This window comes from Anoplopoma fimbria, chromosome 24 (genome assembly GCF_027596085.1).
Source record: "Anoplopoma fimbria isolate UVic2021 breed Golden Eagle Sablefish chromosome 24, Afim_UVic_2022, whole genome shotgun sequence".
In the NCBI taxonomy this organism is placed as follows: Eukaryota; Metazoa; Chordata; class Actinopteri; order Perciformes; family Anoplopomatidae; genus Anoplopoma; species Anoplopoma fimbria.
In genome coordinates this window covers 13,639,916-13,656,430 of record NC_072472.1, presented here as the reverse complement: position 1 = coordinate 13,656,430, position 16,515 = coordinate 13,639,916, and the positions used below count along the sequence as shown (strand labels likewise).

Here is a 16,515-nt window from a genome sequence, read left to right as displayed (position 1 = left end):
ATTGAAATGAGTCCTCCAAACAATAAACCAGAGCCCTAATGTTTTTATTCATTGCTTTCATATTTGAATGATAAAATCTCACAGCGCACCTGAGTGCACTCGAAAGCTCCACCAGGGGTCAATCCCCACTGATTTTCTCAGATATTCAGGGCATAAAAGTGAGGATTTCAGAAACCTCAGTTGTTATGAGATCTTAGAGGTGCTGCAAAGGGCCTTTTTATAATCGACAAAAGGGTAACATGAGTTGAAACCAGAGAAACGGTGATCCTTCCAAATAGGAAGTATTGAAAGATATTTTGGTCAGTGGCCAGTGTAGATAATTTGCTCTTTTGCTTTGATGTCTGAGTGTGTGTGTGTGTGTGTGTGTGTGTGTGTGTGTGTGTGTGTGTGTGTGTGTGTGTGTGTGTGTGTGTGTGTGTGTGTGTGTGTGTGTGTGTGTGTGTGTGTTAGTTCATCCCTGTGGTGAAGTGTATTTTCACACCTCGTTCTTTCCATATCTGTAAATTACTCCTGTAACTTACTTCTTAGTGCCATTGGCAATACTTTGCATATGATATTATATGTCTGTGTTTATTATGATGGACAGGGTGAATCATACTCCTCATTGCACTGAAAGTACACTTTATTTTATGTCCTCTCTTTTTTTTCCTGAATTTGTGGGTACAATTACATCTCTCATTACTTACTCCTTCCCTCCTTTTTTCAACTGCCACATAGGAAGCCTGCTTAATTGGTAAATAATGTTTACATGAATTCTTCCTCACTGCCATTACCCTTTACTACAAGTCTCATGGAACATTCATTTCATTTTCCTCCTTCGTTTTACTATTTCACCCCACGTTTTTTCATCTTTTCCCCTTTCCCTATCTGTCTGAAACAGTGTCTGTTCTCTCACGACTTCTCTGCAGGCAGAGAATAAAGTTGCTGGCAACTGAAGAGAGACGGATACATTTGAGGTGAATAATGGCTCTTTGTATTCATCAGGAATCCCCTCTTACAGAACAGATTAACTCCGTTCTCCTCTCCGTCTCCCTCTCAATTGGAAAACATTTCATAAAAGGCAGCCCGAAGCATCAGCAGCATTCATGAAATTGTTGAAAAAAAAAAGACAAGTTACAGACCTTTTTCTTTAATGTGAAGCAGGTGTTCCTCGGTTTGCGTTCACGTCGTGCAGAAATCCATCCCGTAGTGTTTGGTGTTTTCAGCTGAGCAAACCAGCCCTGTTGCCCCTGGGATCTTCCCTATGAGTCTGTCTGCTCTCTTCCCCTCTCTCTCTCTCTCTCTCTCTCTCTCTCTCTCTCTCTCTCTCTCTCTCTCTCTCTCTCTCTCTCTCTCTCTCTCTCTTTCTCTCTGTCATTCAGTGTTGCACACAGGCACTACAGAGTGGACACTGTGAGATGTGGATCTTCTCTATGAATGGGCTCCCATTCAAGAGGGAACACACACATACACAAGGTCTGTAACTAAGAGGCTGTAACTAATGAATCATGTTTTTTTTTTTTATACTTGAGAATTGGTGAAGAGGAAAGAAGAGAGGGAAGAGAAGAGAGGGAGTAGTGCTCGCTCTAAACACACATCTCTCTCTCTCTCTCTCTCTCTGTTGTGACAGCCTACGTCTCTGCCCTCCCACTTTTCCCTCTGCTGCTCATCACCTTTCAATAATGAACACATTAACAGTCAAATCTATTCTGTGTAATTTGTGCTCTCACTTTCACCGAGCAAATGTTCCTCACATTTAACAAGCTGTTCAATAGTTACACAAATAGCTAGATCAATAGGCCTACACCTGGATAAATGCTTTGATAATTGACCAATAAATCAATATTTGTCCTTACATGCACACCCACTGCTACACAACCAATCAACCCTTTGTTTGGCTTCTCTCAAGTTTGTGTGAAGGACACAGCTTTGCTCTCTGCTCTCAGCTAACTGCGTCAGTAGAAAGTATCCAGTGGTGAGCAATAACCGGCTGCCGTCGTGCTGATGGATTGAACTGCTCAGTCAGATGAGACCCCAAATCATCAGATGAATGAGACAGGGCAGCCGTAGAGGGAAGAAACAACCCTCTATTTCTTTTTGCAGCTCCTCTGCCTCTCTTCATCTTAAAGCTTTTTTTTTTTTTCACTTCCCTCTCCTCTCTTTTTCTCGTTCTTATCTCCCCTCTTAACAGTATGTCTCTAAAAAGCAGCTAAGCTCATATATTCTTTAAAATTGCACAAATTGTTAGCATATGAACATTATATACAGAAACAAATTACATATGAAACAGTGTTTTTCCCCAAAAGGCTCTCCATATGTTTTCATCAATCAACAAAATAAATATGGTTCTATTCTCAGAACTGTTTTGGAAGTAAAATGCAACCCAACAATATGGTCTCTTTAATTAAAAGGTATGCTCAACCAAATTATGAATTCCATATTTTCTCACTCACCATTTTCTCAAGATTTATTTGTATAGATTTTGACATTTGCATCTACAATTTCTGCCTCCACACAATACAATATGGAGGTGTAGTTTGTTTTTCCTGCTGATAGCGTTGATTATAAGTCAAGCAGCTCTGTGAGGCAATACTGACTCAGTGTTGCTTTGAGCTGAATCCTAAAATCAGCGTCAGCATGTTAACATGTTAATGCTAGCATAATGTCCAATATCTATGTGCTAATTAGCAGTAAACAGCACAAAGTACAGTAGAGGCTGATGTAATTACTCTCTCAGGTATTTGGTAATAGACCAAAGTGCAGGACCACCAAAGCTATTAGAATAAATCATCTGGGGACAATAAATGTTTGTATAAAACCTTTGTTACGCCATCGAATGGATGTTGAGATACTGAAAATAAAGTAAAAAGACCTAATGGTGTCCTTTGAGGAAAGGGCAGAGGATCACAAAAGTCAGTAGAATTCAATATTTGTCGCAAATTTCATAGCGAACCAACCAATAATTGTTCAGACATTTCATTCTAAATCACAAATGACAACCTGCTGATGGTGCCAGACGAAAAGTCAGAGAGTCACCAAGCTCATTGAATCCATCCTCTGGGAACCATTACATCCCTGGGGTCTGTACATCCCATAATCGTCGAGCTATTTCAACAAGATGTCCGGCCCACCAACCGACAGATTGATCAACATACTGACAGATCAGCATTGCCATCCGCAAAGCCCTGCCTTCTGCAGAAACCATGTTAATGCTACTTTGGAGAATCCACAGAACAAGCTGTCAATAAAAGCAAAGGATGTCTTTGATAAAAATGATTTCAAGTTGAGGAAAGATGTTTTTTGTAATTTAAAGTGTTTCCTTTGATTGTCAGAGTAGGTGGCTCATTTTGGAATGAAACACTTCAAATGAAACTCAGTCTCCTTTGTTCTAAAATAACTTGTGCGCATGACCCTGAATCTGACATATGAGCTTGTTGGCACCTTGATGATATTCATGAAGGTGTTAATCGGGTGGCAGACGACACCTGTGTCTGCTCCAGGGAGGGGAAAAGGTGCCTCCTCCTCCACAGATGCCTCCGTCCTCCGCCATCTGCCCGCTGACACAGACACCAGAGGGGAATAGCAAGACTGGAGTACAGAGAATACAGAGATGAGAGGATGATGACTTTATTCAACACCCAAATCCTGCTCTCACTAACATCACGTGGCTGATATTCATGTGTACTTCACACAAAATCTGACAGGGCTGGGATTTATCTGATGAGCATATATCCGTTCGTGAATATTTCCTTAATCTGAACCACCCTGAATAAAAAATAAAAAAAAGTTGATAAATATTTTTAATGAGACGCTATAGGCAGTTTCGCTGGTGTTGACAGTGTTGAGGGAGAAACCAAGGGCAGAGGAAACGAACATCATTTAATTATTCAAATAATTATTTCCCCTGACCTCCACTCTACTTATCACACTCTGCAAGAGCGTTTTTTAAATCTATTAAAGGGAATACTTACTCTCACACAATTCTCTCTTTTCCTAAAGAGGGAATATGTTTGGTAAAGCTTATTATGTCTCTGGGACTACATGTGCTTGTTTCTGTGCAAACTTAAGTGTGTGTGTGTGTGTGTGTGTGTGTGTGTGTGTGTGTGTGTGTGTGTGTGTGTGTGTGTGTGTGTGTGTGTGTGTGACAGAGAGAGCGAGAGAGAGAGAGAGAGGACTGAAGGATGGAGATAAGAGCTTTGGCCTCAGCTGGTTTTTGTCGCTAATCCCAGAAGGCGTGGCCGCCAATTCCGTGTCATTCCCTGATATCCCAGCCTGCTCTGACTCTATGCCAACCTTACACTGCCCTTGTGAGGACACCAGTCTCTGCACTGCATGTTAATGAGGGGGAGACATGCAGCAACGAAGGGGGTGCAATTGCATTTGGGGACTATTTTGGGCTAAACTGTGTGTGTGTGTGTGTGTGTGTGTGTGTGTGTGTGTGTGTGTGTGTGTGTGTGTGTGTGTGTCTAGGTTTGACAAGCTCATTCTGCTTAACTCGGGGGAACAACTTTAAACCCCTAGATAACAGACAGGAAGGTCAAAGATAATAGTTGCAAATACGTTAGAAGTTCTGGTTATTGCAGATGCACTGCCACATATGCTTTACATCTCTCTGGTAATCTGTAGCAATTTGCACAGCTCCCTACTGACAGAGAAGCTCACAAAAGAACAATCCAAGACTTTGCTGAGCGCAGGAAAGCTTACTGTTTCACTTGCTTTCTCTGTATTGCAGGAGAAAGTATCGTTCCATCCCTTATCTGTGAGAAACAGTTAGAAAATAATAATGTCCAAGATGTTGTGCAGATTTATCTCTGATTTTTTTTTTGCAGATCAATAAATATGCACAGACTACACTCCAGCTTTTGGTGTCATGGCAGTGTCTTGCCAATCAAAATGAGTTCCACAGAACTGACGGCACTCTGCAGAGAAAACATACTGAGGCATAACAGTGACACGCTCACACATCGACACACAGGACAGTAGCCTGTCAGGCGAGTACTTGCCTGGAATAACAATGAGAGAGATGAGAATAGGATATAGGCACCGGGGGGGCGAAACGGGCATAAACGACGACAGACATGTACAAGAACACATGTCTGATCAAGACGCCTGGACGTGGACCGAAATCAGTGCTCTACTAGAACCTTAACCACTAATAGTCTTGGGTTTTTCGCCTGATCCCTCTGAAGGGTACACACTCTAAATTTATGAAAGGAGAGAAGAAAGAAAAAAATGTCCTTAAAGTCAGTTTCATTTGAATATATGAATAATTTAGTGCACCAAAAGATTTGGGGCCCTTAAATTGCAAATAAAAAAAAGCCCGTACTCTTCAGACATTCATAATTCATACCTACCATGGCTAAGGCATGGAGAGACAGGGAGACATTCAATACAAGGACAAAAGCTGCAACACGTTGTCCTTGTGCATAATTAATTACTGAGACGGTTTATGACTTTTACATTCTAGTCAATCAGTGAATATTTTTTTCTCTCTCTCTCTCTCTCTCTCTCTCTCTCTCTCACTCTCTCGCTGTTTTCCTATGATTCACTCAGAATAGTTAATGAAGCAAAAGCAGACCCTGAAACTAAACAATTAAACTTTCATTAAGTCGACTGATGGTGGATTTTTAAAAGGCTGATTTAATAACAATAGTTTGGAGCCGGGAAAAGCAGATAGCTGAATAATCTAACAATACTGATCTAAAGCTGATATTGTTGCAATATATATTGGAGAGAAATAAACTGAAAACATGTCAGATATGACTTGTTAGCTTGCTGTAAAATCAGTTGTTGCTGGGATCGCAAAGTTTTAGCCCACATTTTCTCCTGTCCTATCCTAACCCTATCGGCAAAATAATGCGTTGAAGCATTTTAATGGAGCGGAGAATTAATTTGTAAAAAATGTATATCTCAAATGATCTTAATACTTAATATCCAAAACATAATTTAAAGTCTGTTTGCATTTCTCCCGGTCTGGCAGTATGAGTGCCATGTCATGGGCTCTTTTATAGATGTTTAGAGTATTATCAGGAGTTAATCAAATGCACACAGATATTTTTTTCTAAAAATGGCCTCATTATGGAGCCTCCGTGTAAAATGGTGATGTACGTCCCCGTAGCTGGTGGCCTCTGCGCAGCCGTTGGCCATAATGGGAGCCCATTTTCACAGATAATGATAATTTGTTAAATGTCCTATCGGCGGGTCGGCCTCTAATCATTATAGTTATTATCACATGCTGTGATATTCTATAATGTATTACCTTCTGGTTATAGATTGGCTTGTGTGTGTGTGTGTGTGTGTGTGTGTGTGTGTGTGTGTGTGTGTGTGTGTGTGTGTGTGTGTGTGTGTGTGTGTGTGTTGTGGTGTCCGGGTTTGAGCAGCATAATTATTCCATAAGTAACAGACAATGAGAGCTCTCAGTCTTGACATAACACCCCCCGCCGCCCCTCCACAGCTAATTTTCTTTTCATGCCCCTGGCTCATTACAGTGATGGGCCTTTTAATGGAGGAGATTGGCACCACATTTCCACATCATATCCTTCAACAAAAGGTCCTTTGATTTGCATCAGGATCGTTAAATAAAGCATTGTGATAGCACAAAGACTGCATGAAACATGTCACTTCCAGACAGCAGACGAAGATGATAGATGAACGGTTGAATATTTTTAACTTGTGATCACTACTCCTTATATTTGATGTAGGTTGTTGATGTTTGTCATGAGTTTTTAAACTCTTCCCCTCTGCATATTAAATTATTTTGCAGTTTTTTACTTCACTGATGCCCCTGCAGCTCGACACAGATGATATATCCTCTTCGGAGTTCTGTTAGTTGTCTCGTGTAGCTCTGATAAATTTGAATATCAAAGTGCTGATTGCTAACTTGCTTTCAGAGCCAATAAATGCTGCTAATTGGCCTCGAACCTAACATGACCCATCTTGGTAACAGTGTTCACTACAGAGTACAGCGATATCAACCAATCAACATACAATGTTCTCCCATGGAATTACGCAGTAGTTATAGTTTAATCGGCCTGAGCTCAGAGTAAAAGCTGCAATCAACCAATTATCTAAATGTATTCTGATGATGTTGGTTCAGTCACTAACGTTACTGAATATTACTGACGTCTCTTTGAGTCGTCACGTCAGTGGAGGATTGTGGGAAAAATGACAGATACCAATAAGATAAAGAGATGACTTTGATTCTCAAATTTGCATTGAATGATGATCAGTTAATCAGCTTTTATTCCTGAAAAAGTTATGGGAAAAATGCCTGTTTAACATGGATAAACCTCAGCAGATTAGGTTGCATATTTATCTCTTTATCCTGCAGGTTAGAAGCCTGTTTCATGTTTTTTCTAACTAATCTTTCTGTGCTCAGGGTGAGAGACAGTCTCGGCTGTGAGTCCTCCCAACAGCGGTAACACCACTGGATGAGGATGCTGCTGAGAGATGAGACGTGTCCATCCCCAGCGTGGAGGATCTTCCTGGATGGCACAGTATTTTAGAGGTGATGATCAAACCCCCCCCCCCCCAAACCCCATCTGGCCCAAGCCTGTCACCAGTAATACATCACGTTAATGAAATGGCAGCAGCCCAATGCTATCTGTCATCAACAATCTGCATCTGCTCAGGGACCAAGCGGAAATGAGCAAGAGGGATAAAGACAGAGGAAGGCAGAGAGACTTTGTGTCCCCCGAGCAGGTGCCATGTTTGTGTTTGTGTGTGAAAGTGTGAATGCGTATGTGTGTTTGCTCAATCCCTCCTTTTTAGCACAGTGTGACCAGATATCGATTTATTTTTTGAGAGGAGAAAATAGCCACAGCAGGCCACCTTATCTTCCATCTCTACTGGACCAAAGAGGTGAGGATATTTCATTGGCTCTGTGTTAGAACAGTTCCAATGCATCTTATCTGTCAGGGAGAAAATGACTCGCTCTACCTTGTCTTGGCATTGAGGGTAACTGGTATTGATATCTGTTTCAGCTTCACAAACTGAAATTTACCCTCTACCGATACACCACACATGGTTGTGAAAATATGCTGTAAACACCTGAAGAACGGAAGCTGCATAAGAAACACATTCAATAAGCCTGAGAAAATTGCTTCATTATCCTAAGCTTTATGATTTCCTGTGCCGATACCGTTTATAATCTTGTAAATATAATCTTGTTAAAAATAAATAAGTTGTTGAGTCATGATGTTTGCCGTGTAAATACCAGAATTGATTACGGCTAATATTGTAGGGAGGCATAAAAATTATACATTTTTTCAAGTGTGGTTTTGGTAGTAGCCAAAAACAAGAAATATTTCTTAGAGCTTTTGTGTTTTTAAGGATTCTGCCCCATTGGTGAGAAAAGTTTCCATGAAAAATAAATCTGCTCTGTTTTTCTGAATTAATGAGAGATCGATTTCTTGGAAGTCCCACATGCTTAGTTTATTCCAGCACTGAGAAATCTGTGAAGAATGACGGGAGTGCAACTGAGGTGCAAATGCCTGATTGTCTCTGGAGTCACCACTAGGCCAGCCTGAAGGCCTTTCAGATGACACATCTTTTATCTGTGAAGCATGCCATATCGCTTCAACTGACCCTAGAGAGATAATAATCTCTTAAACTCAGAAAAACAGGGCAAATGTTTTATTCTCAGGTGAATTATTATATTCCTTTATTGATCCCCATGGGGAAATTGACACAGCATCAACTACACAGACACAGACAATAAATACACATACTATACAACTACACAGACACAGACACAGACAATAAATACACATACTATACAACTACACAGACACAGACAATAAATACACATACTATACAACTACACAGACACAGACAATAAATACACATACTATACAACTACACAGACACAGACAATAAATACACATACTATACAACAAAATAAAGATAGAATGCATTATGCTTTTGTAGAACCATACATAACATATATATTATTACACTGTTGATGGGATTACCATTATCATGAATTGAATGCTTTTAAGTTGTAATAAAATCTGTCTCTGACATAATAACTAAAACATACAATATTGCTATCCCCTCTGTGTGGCTTAACAGTAGTTTTTAAATGCTTTTGTGGTTTGGAAGTGTTTTAATTTGGCAAAAATGTTGGCACCTGTCATATAGTGTTTAAATATATATATATAATATTCCTGTCAGCCAACACTTTGTGTGTTACTTGGATTTTTGCTTGATAGCAAACTCTTTGGGGGTAAAAATGTGCCTCCTAAGAAAATTGTGTGGTATTTGACCAGTATGGATTTTCTCAATGATGGATTGCAACACTCAGTCAGCATATCTTGGCAAGGATAAGGATACACCTGAAATCCAACTGACTTATATAAAGAAAGTTAAAAAAAAAAGAAATTCTTACATGTGATTAGAAGTGAAACACGCTGTTATGGTCAAATGCCAAGGGTAGAAAATGGTGCAATGATAAATGCACACACGTTTATATACAATATAGTGCACAAAAATATAAGCTTTCTATCAAATACAGCTGTCAGGAAAATATAGGAGTGACGGTTGGCTGCAGATTCAAGAAGCAGCCTTGCGACCAAAAGATTGCAAATTGGAATCCTTAATCCCCTGTTGCTCCACTGGAGCCCCTGGGCAGCAGCATGACAACACGGTGGTTAAGGCTCCCAGGTCCTTCCCAGCTTCCATACTTGACTCTGTAGTTCACTGCCTGTAGTGCTTGCTGTGACTAAGATGTGAAAATAATAATCATCACCAACAACAACAATAATTACAGGAAATTCTAAACATCCACTCGGTTTGCAGGCAAAGAAAGATCCATCAATACTACTTTGAGTGACTTCTAATCAGAGGAATATGTCCCTGCTTTGCACCATATCCATCCATGAGGAGTTTAAGTGACCAAAGGTTCTGTGGAAATTTGTAAAATTAGATTAAACAGGGTCACAATGTCATGTGATCAGTTTTAAATGAATCTGAACTTATTCCTGTTATTTGACTTGTTGGGGTTGAAGCCTTGTGATAGGTCTCTGCATCTATATGGTTACATAATCTGACACTAAAAACCCTTAAATAGTTATTTGAAATAAAAAAATCGGCTTGATTTACTGCAAATGAAAGACCATTATTACAGAAGAGAAAACCTGCCATCTGATGGACAATGTAGAACTTGCAGGTAACTCAGCAGGTTATTCTTCACTCAGACAAAAAAATGCAGATTTCTGTATGGACTGTTTTCTTGTCTCTTGTTGCCCAATATGTATTTTTATTGGCTTCAAATACCTTGTATATTCAACTGGGTAATTTGTTTGTCCCCATGCACCGTCTATAGAGGGTCTATCAGACTAGAATCAGGATCTCTACTCCACTCTAGCTGTGTTAATACTTACAGTATCACTGTGGTGTGAGCAGGACGATACATCACTGTGTTATCTATTGTAGATGTCAGTGTGTTATCTGCTGTCCATCTTGGTTTTCTATCCTGTTCCTGTGCTATCCGTAGTGTATCTATCTTCGGGACAGAACATCGTGGCCACTCCTCTGACGTGGGAGGCAACCACACAACAACAACAACAACAATGGCAACAGCGACACCAGTAACAAGTACAGTAAATAATGCAGTTTACAGTTAAACCCCAGCTGAGGACGAAACTGACAGGAAGTTATTTAGCCAGAAGCAGCATTGCTTTCATCCTAAAACAAATATTTGTGTGTCAAAAAAACCCAGAAGATGAGTAACTGCAGTCAAGTACAAGGTGCCAGTTGAAATATAAAATCCAGATTTGTGAGCATGAACAAATCCCAGTGAAATCTTCGATAAACAGCTTTTTAAAAATATCATTAAGCACAACACACTCGGATACACATTTTGGAAACGGAGACAAACTGACTAAACTCTTGTTAAACAGATAGGACATTAATATAGATAGTAAACAACACGCTTTTTGAAGCTTGGTTTAATAAGGTGTTGCAGTTTTGGAGATGTGAAACAGTTTGAAAAATGTTTTTGTGAACCAGAGGAAATGTTGCTAGCGTTGAGGTAAATGTACTCCTCACAGGTTTTAGAAGCTCCACCTTCACTGCCCCATCTTTATCATATATAGGAATTTAAACCCTATTTTCCCCGTAGATTCTACTGTGACTTTCCCTTTACTTCCTGGACTGATAGGATCTATTGCGACTTTATTGTTCTAGCACCTGTCCCCACATGTTTGTAAGCCACAGGCCACTGGCAGTAGCCTCGGTACTGTCACCATTGTTGTCATTAACACTTGTGCAGCCCCGTGGCTTTATACTCAGCCCTTCTTCTCTCTGTCTTCCAAACTCAAGCCTATCATGTCAGCACCTACTCAAAGTGTGACACTGCCATTGTTTGTCCAGCAATTTATCAACAGTCCATACATAGTTTCATAACATGGTGACAAAATAATATAACTGTATCTAGTTAGAATAAAAGAAAAACAATGATTTTATGGTATATTATTAAAATAAATTGTAAAGAAAAACATTATTCAGATGTTTTTTTATTCTAATAAAATATTAAAGTGTATTCCATCTGGAAATCCAGGCATGTCATAAAGTTAAAATATCATATTCAGATAAGTACCTCGTTCATTTCATTGCTTTATGTTGTGATTTTTTTTTAATTTATTCACACTACTAAGTTTTTGTTGAAGCATCTCTAAGCAAAGTAAGTTTTATGGATTTGAGTTATTCAGAGACCAGTGAATAAACTATGAATAAATTAAACGAAATAACATTTAACATTTAAGTAATTCAATAATAACATTTATAAGTCCTGTGCAGGGTTTTCTGACGCACGACGTCGTCTGTCAGCTGTTCGGTCACGTGATTGGACAAAGGAACGTTCAGAGGAAACAGCTGATGAGTTTTACAAAACAAGACAAAACAAGACCTCGTAACAGCCGACACACAGGGAGCTCCTCTGCAACGCTTGAACACAGCGAGAGGTCGCTGTTTGTCTACGAAGAAGCGACAGACTAGAAAGTTACCGTCAATGTCTCCGTAGTAGTGGAATGCACAGGTGTTACGCATCCACCGGCCCAATCTAACGTCAAACTGTTAAACTACGTTGGTCGTGATTATGGTGAGTTTGCAGTCAAGAACAGATGATTTGTCCTGGAAACCCACAGGAGCACCTGAGTGCGCTGTGCTCTGTCATACACTCACACGATGCACTTAATGGACAGCCTTGTTTTTCTGTTTGTCTTAGCTTGTGTGTGTGTGTGTGTGTTTGTGATTGATGAGACACTGAAACATTCTTGTAACCATGGTAATGATGTTTCTCACATCTTCAGAGCATCTTGAGTTCATATGTCTGCACCCCATGACACACTGCAATGGACTTTAATGCATGTACACATTTCATTTGAATGCATAATGAATGACCAATTTGGTTTTTCTAATTTGCGTTCCAATTGTGGGACCAATAAACATTTTTCTTTAAAATTCAATAAGCCTTTTTTTTTTTTTTTTTTTCCTTGATCTGTTTAGGGACCAATTAATAAAAAATTAATCAGCAACTATTTTCATAATTTATTAAACATTTCAGTCATTTCAAGCAGAAAAGCCAAACATTCACTGGTCCAAGCCTCTAAATTGTGACGATTCGATGTTCTCCTTTTGTCATAATTGAATATATCTTTTGGGTTTTTAAATGGAAACAAGCTATTTGAATATGTCACCATGGTCTCTAAGAAATGTATAATGGATTTTGTTCAATCATTTTTAGACAAATGACTTATTCAAAGTCAATCAATATTCAAAGGAATTGTTAATTGGGACCCCAGTTAGATGCTGTACTTTGGTCAGGTAAAGTAACCACCTAAACAATATGACACATAGGACCTACCGGCTGCTTCCATCAACATTGCTTACATCAGGTTGCGCATATCTGCAAGTTGCTATTCGTGATGTTTGTTTTGTCAGATTGTTTAATCTAAATAGTTCTTAGAGGATAGAAGAGCTGAATCAATCCATTATTTCATGATAAAAAAGCAGATATTTAAAATATGGAAAAAAGTACATCATTAACTATGCCACATATTTATTTTCTTGTGTGCTTTCATTTTAATTATCTTGCAATCCCTTTTAGGGTGTCAGTCCCAATTTGGGAACCACAGGCCTACTATATGTACAGGGAACTGACAAATAACACATAACTGGTCCACTTTTCAGATGTATATTCGATGACTTTTTCTGTTACTTTTCCTTTCTTGTATGCCATGGTGACCACCTTAATCTTTCCCCGTCTCCTTTTTTAAAGATGAACTTTAGCAAAAATGCCCATTGTGGCAGTCACACTAGCAAAGAAAACATTCAAGCTTCGAACAAAATAGATGCACTGCAGGTCCAGCGGCCCAGGCAGCGGACCGTCCTCGGTGTTTTGTCAGAAAATGAGCAGCGTGGTCGAACCCTCAGCCAGGTAAGTGAGAAAAACATTGAATAACATTACATTTTGTGATTTTCATTCATTTACCCTCGGGGAGCATTCACATTTCAACTCAATGTTGCAATCATGTTGATCCATTTTTCTCCACAGGGAAGCCACTTTTCCAAACACAGTTCAATCTCAGACAGCTCCCAGCTCGCCTTCCTTGGCTGTCGCTCCACTTCCAGCTTTGATGTGTATGTTGAGGAGGCTTGTGAAGTTGTCCTTGCTGCTTCTGGTCAAGAAGTGGTCTCAGACAGCTATCACCTAGATGCCGAAACTGCTGCAATGCAACATGAAGATTTGAGACTCCTGCTGGAACTGAGTTCAAGTGAGTTTGGCAAATACAAAAACACCTACAAAGATAGTTTTATTGGTCAGTCTTCATTATCTTTACCACTGCTGTTCATTCTTGTAGGTTCATGTCAGGATGCTTCTATGCAGTCTGAACAAGATAAATCCTTGATGTCAGAGGAGGTGCATTGTGTTTCAGAGTATGCAGAGGACATTCACCTGCACTTGCGGGAGAGTGAAGTGCGAAAATATCTGAGGACTGAATCATATTTTTTCAAATAACTGTGTATGAGCAGCATTAAATGCATTGTAGTTATGATGTTTTGCTCCTCAGTTCATAATAACTCTGTTTGTCCCTAATGCCAGATGAGGACCAGGCCGAGGCCAGGCTACTTAGAAAAACATCCAGAGATCACAAACGGCATGCGGGTCATCCTGGTGGACTGGCTGGTGGAAGTTGTCCAGGAATACAAGCTTCGTTCCGAAACACTGCACCTGGCTGTCAACTATTTGGACCGCTTCCTCTCCTGCACAGCATACGTGAAACGGGGCAAGCTGCAGCTGGTCGGCACAGCTGCATTGATGATTGCTGCGTAAGCACGTTTGTGTTTTCAAAAGAGTTTACACATTTCCTGTCCAGTCCAGTCAGTGATTTGTTAAAATGTTTTTGTGATCACCTTATGGAGTTTTATTAACTCAGTGATTGATGAATATTTACAACTTGATGTCACCTTTGTAGAAAATATGAGGAGATCTTCCCCCCGGAGCTGAACGAGTTTGTGTACACCACAGACAACACCTACACAAATAAGCAACTGGTCCGGATGGAGCATGTTTTCCTAAGAGTGCTGGCGTTCAGGATGGCAGCCCCCACCACAAACCAGTTCCTTCACCTTTTCATGTCCATCCACTCTGTCTCTGCCAACACGGAGAACCTTGCCCTCGTGAGCAGAATCAATAACTCAAATGTCAGCCAGATTATGGATTTGTGTCCATAGCCTTTGAAGTTACAGTTTTCCATGTCCTTTGGTCATATTTAGTTTTGGTGATGTGTGTGTTTTTTTTTCTACTTCTAGTATGTAGCAGAGTTAAGCCTGCTGGAAATTGATCCATTTCTACAGTACACCCCATCTATAGTGGCGGCTGGAGCCTACTGCTTAGCCACTTACACTGTAAACAAATCTCTCTGGGTAAGTTTGTCCAGACCATTGGCTTGATGTGAGATTTTCTCAAGGAATTGGCCAAAACCTGACTTTTTAGGTTATATTTTTTTCATATTTTAGCCTGATTCCTTACATGCCTTTACTGGTTATGCCACGGCTGATATTATGCCTTGCATGACTGACCTCCACAAGCTACACATCGGTGCAGAGAGTTGCCCTCAACAGGCCATCAGAGAAAAATATAAAAGTTCAAAGTAAGGCATAGTTTGTAGTTTTGTTTTAAAAGAAATGTAACGTGTGTATATATATATACACCTTTGGGATCTTTCATGTGTAATTTTCAGTTTGTCCGGGTTGTTAATGCACCCTGACAATTCCACAACTCTAAATGGATTTATTGTATCTCTCCATTCACAGGTATGGTGGTGTTTCATTGATCACTGCACCTGCTGTTCTGCCCTCCCTATGAATAACTGCCCCACCCTTCTCTGACGCTTCTGCGGGAACATAAATAGATCGAGAACAAAAATGACGGAGCTGACTCTACAGCCAATCCCATATAAACCCCACTCCTCGGGACACTTCATTTCCTTGAGATCATCACTAATTTATATTTTCTGCCCATACAATACATTTTTTTTTAATAAAACCTACTTCATAATTTAAATATTTGCAGGTGTTCATGCAAAAGGTTTTTAAAGCTGGTATGTCATCAGTGGTAATATATATTTTGTTCAGAATTGTCCTTCAATTGCAGCATCTTCCATAACCTTTAGAGTTATTTATTAATACATTGGCATAGAACAGCATTTCTGTGATCTTAATTTTCATTTTTTTTTTCTTACTAAAATGCGAAGTGGGTAAAAAAAAAAATACTGCAGGTAAAGGAAATGTGTTTTAGTTATCCCAGATCCCCTCTACATAAAGTTTTTTTGTATTATTATTTTATTTCAAGTATTACAATTTTAACGTGTGGCCTATGGACTTTATTTTGAAAGTGTTGGCAGGAAGCCATTTTTGACGCTCTAGTGTGTTTGGCGCTTGTGTCACTGCTGGGAGGTGCGCCAGATTAACTCAGTGAAGTAAACACATATTGATACATATGCCGGCATGCTCCCATCTATGGAAGATCAGAAGATCATCGTGAACTGAGAGAAAGACACTTTTAAAACACTTTTTAAAATAGTTTTTATTTTTTCTTCAAGTTCAAGGTAAGCCCGATTTAAGTTTTACTATTTGTAGTGTGTCAGGCATGATGCCCGAAGAGGTAGCATACATTATTTGATGATGCCTTTGATAATGAGATAAATAACACATGTGTAAACTCTGCTATTTTAAATGTGAATCTGCTTTCAGAAGCACTTTTTAAGGAAATTCTCAGGCAAAAGTATAGTCTTGTTGTTCAGGTTTATCCTGATGTGTTCACTAGTTCAGGTTAATTACAACCCGTCATGGAGAGATTCTTCTCACACTCCGTAATGCGGTTAGACTACCTATGCCAGTGTTGGGATGTATTCAAGTTGTGCCTCTGTCTCACTGTTATTACTCTGTTATTTAATCCCAACTGTCTCTCATCCAATCAACTGAAATCAAAATTTTCAAAATCATTAAGGCTAAAAACAAACTGTAGTGCAC

General features: G+C 39.6%; 1 protein-coding gene across 3 annotated transcripts; it reads left to right on the top strand.

Annotated features, from left to right (window-relative positions):
* The first annotated feature begins 11,832 nt into the window (after nucleotides 1-11,832).
* On the top strand, nucleotides 11,833-15,504 carry ccna1 (cyclin A1). Of its 3 annotated transcripts, none has more exons than XM_054626096.1 (9): nucleotides 11,833-12,079; nucleotides 13,259-13,417; nucleotides 13,535-13,754; nucleotides 13,842-13,957; nucleotides 14,084-14,310; nucleotides 14,457-14,661; nucleotides 14,794-14,907; nucleotides 15,001-15,134; nucleotides 15,298-15,504. In XM_054626096.1, exons 1-9 carry the CDS (start codon nucleotides 12,077-12,079, stop codon nucleotides 15,347-15,349), a joined length of 1,230 nt encoding a protein of 409 aa, XP_054482071.1. In that variant the 5' UTR covers nucleotides 11,833-12,076; the 3' UTR covers nucleotides 15,350-15,504. The 3 variants fall into 3 exon arrangements, with proteins under 3 accessions (XP_054482071.1, XP_054482070.1, XP_054482072.1); XM_054626095.1 differs by having other exon boundaries at nucleotides 14,457-14,685; XM_054626097.1 differs by lacking the exon at nucleotides 15,001-15,134 and having other exon boundaries at nucleotides 14,457-14,685.
* Nucleotides 15,505-16,515: the final 1,011 nt, after the last annotated feature.

Bases quoted from the DNA above. Each gene is read 5' to 3' on its own strand.
- ccna1 (XM_054626095.1), top strand. The intron at 13,755-13,841 runs GTGAGTTTGGCA...TCATTCTTGTAG, and splicing joins CCTGCTGGAACTGAGTTCAA to GTTCATGTCAGGATGCTTCT. The intron at 14,908-15,000 runs GTAAGTTTGTCC...TTCATATTTTAG, and splicing joins CTGTAAACAAATCTCTCTGG to CCTGATTCCTTACATGCCTT.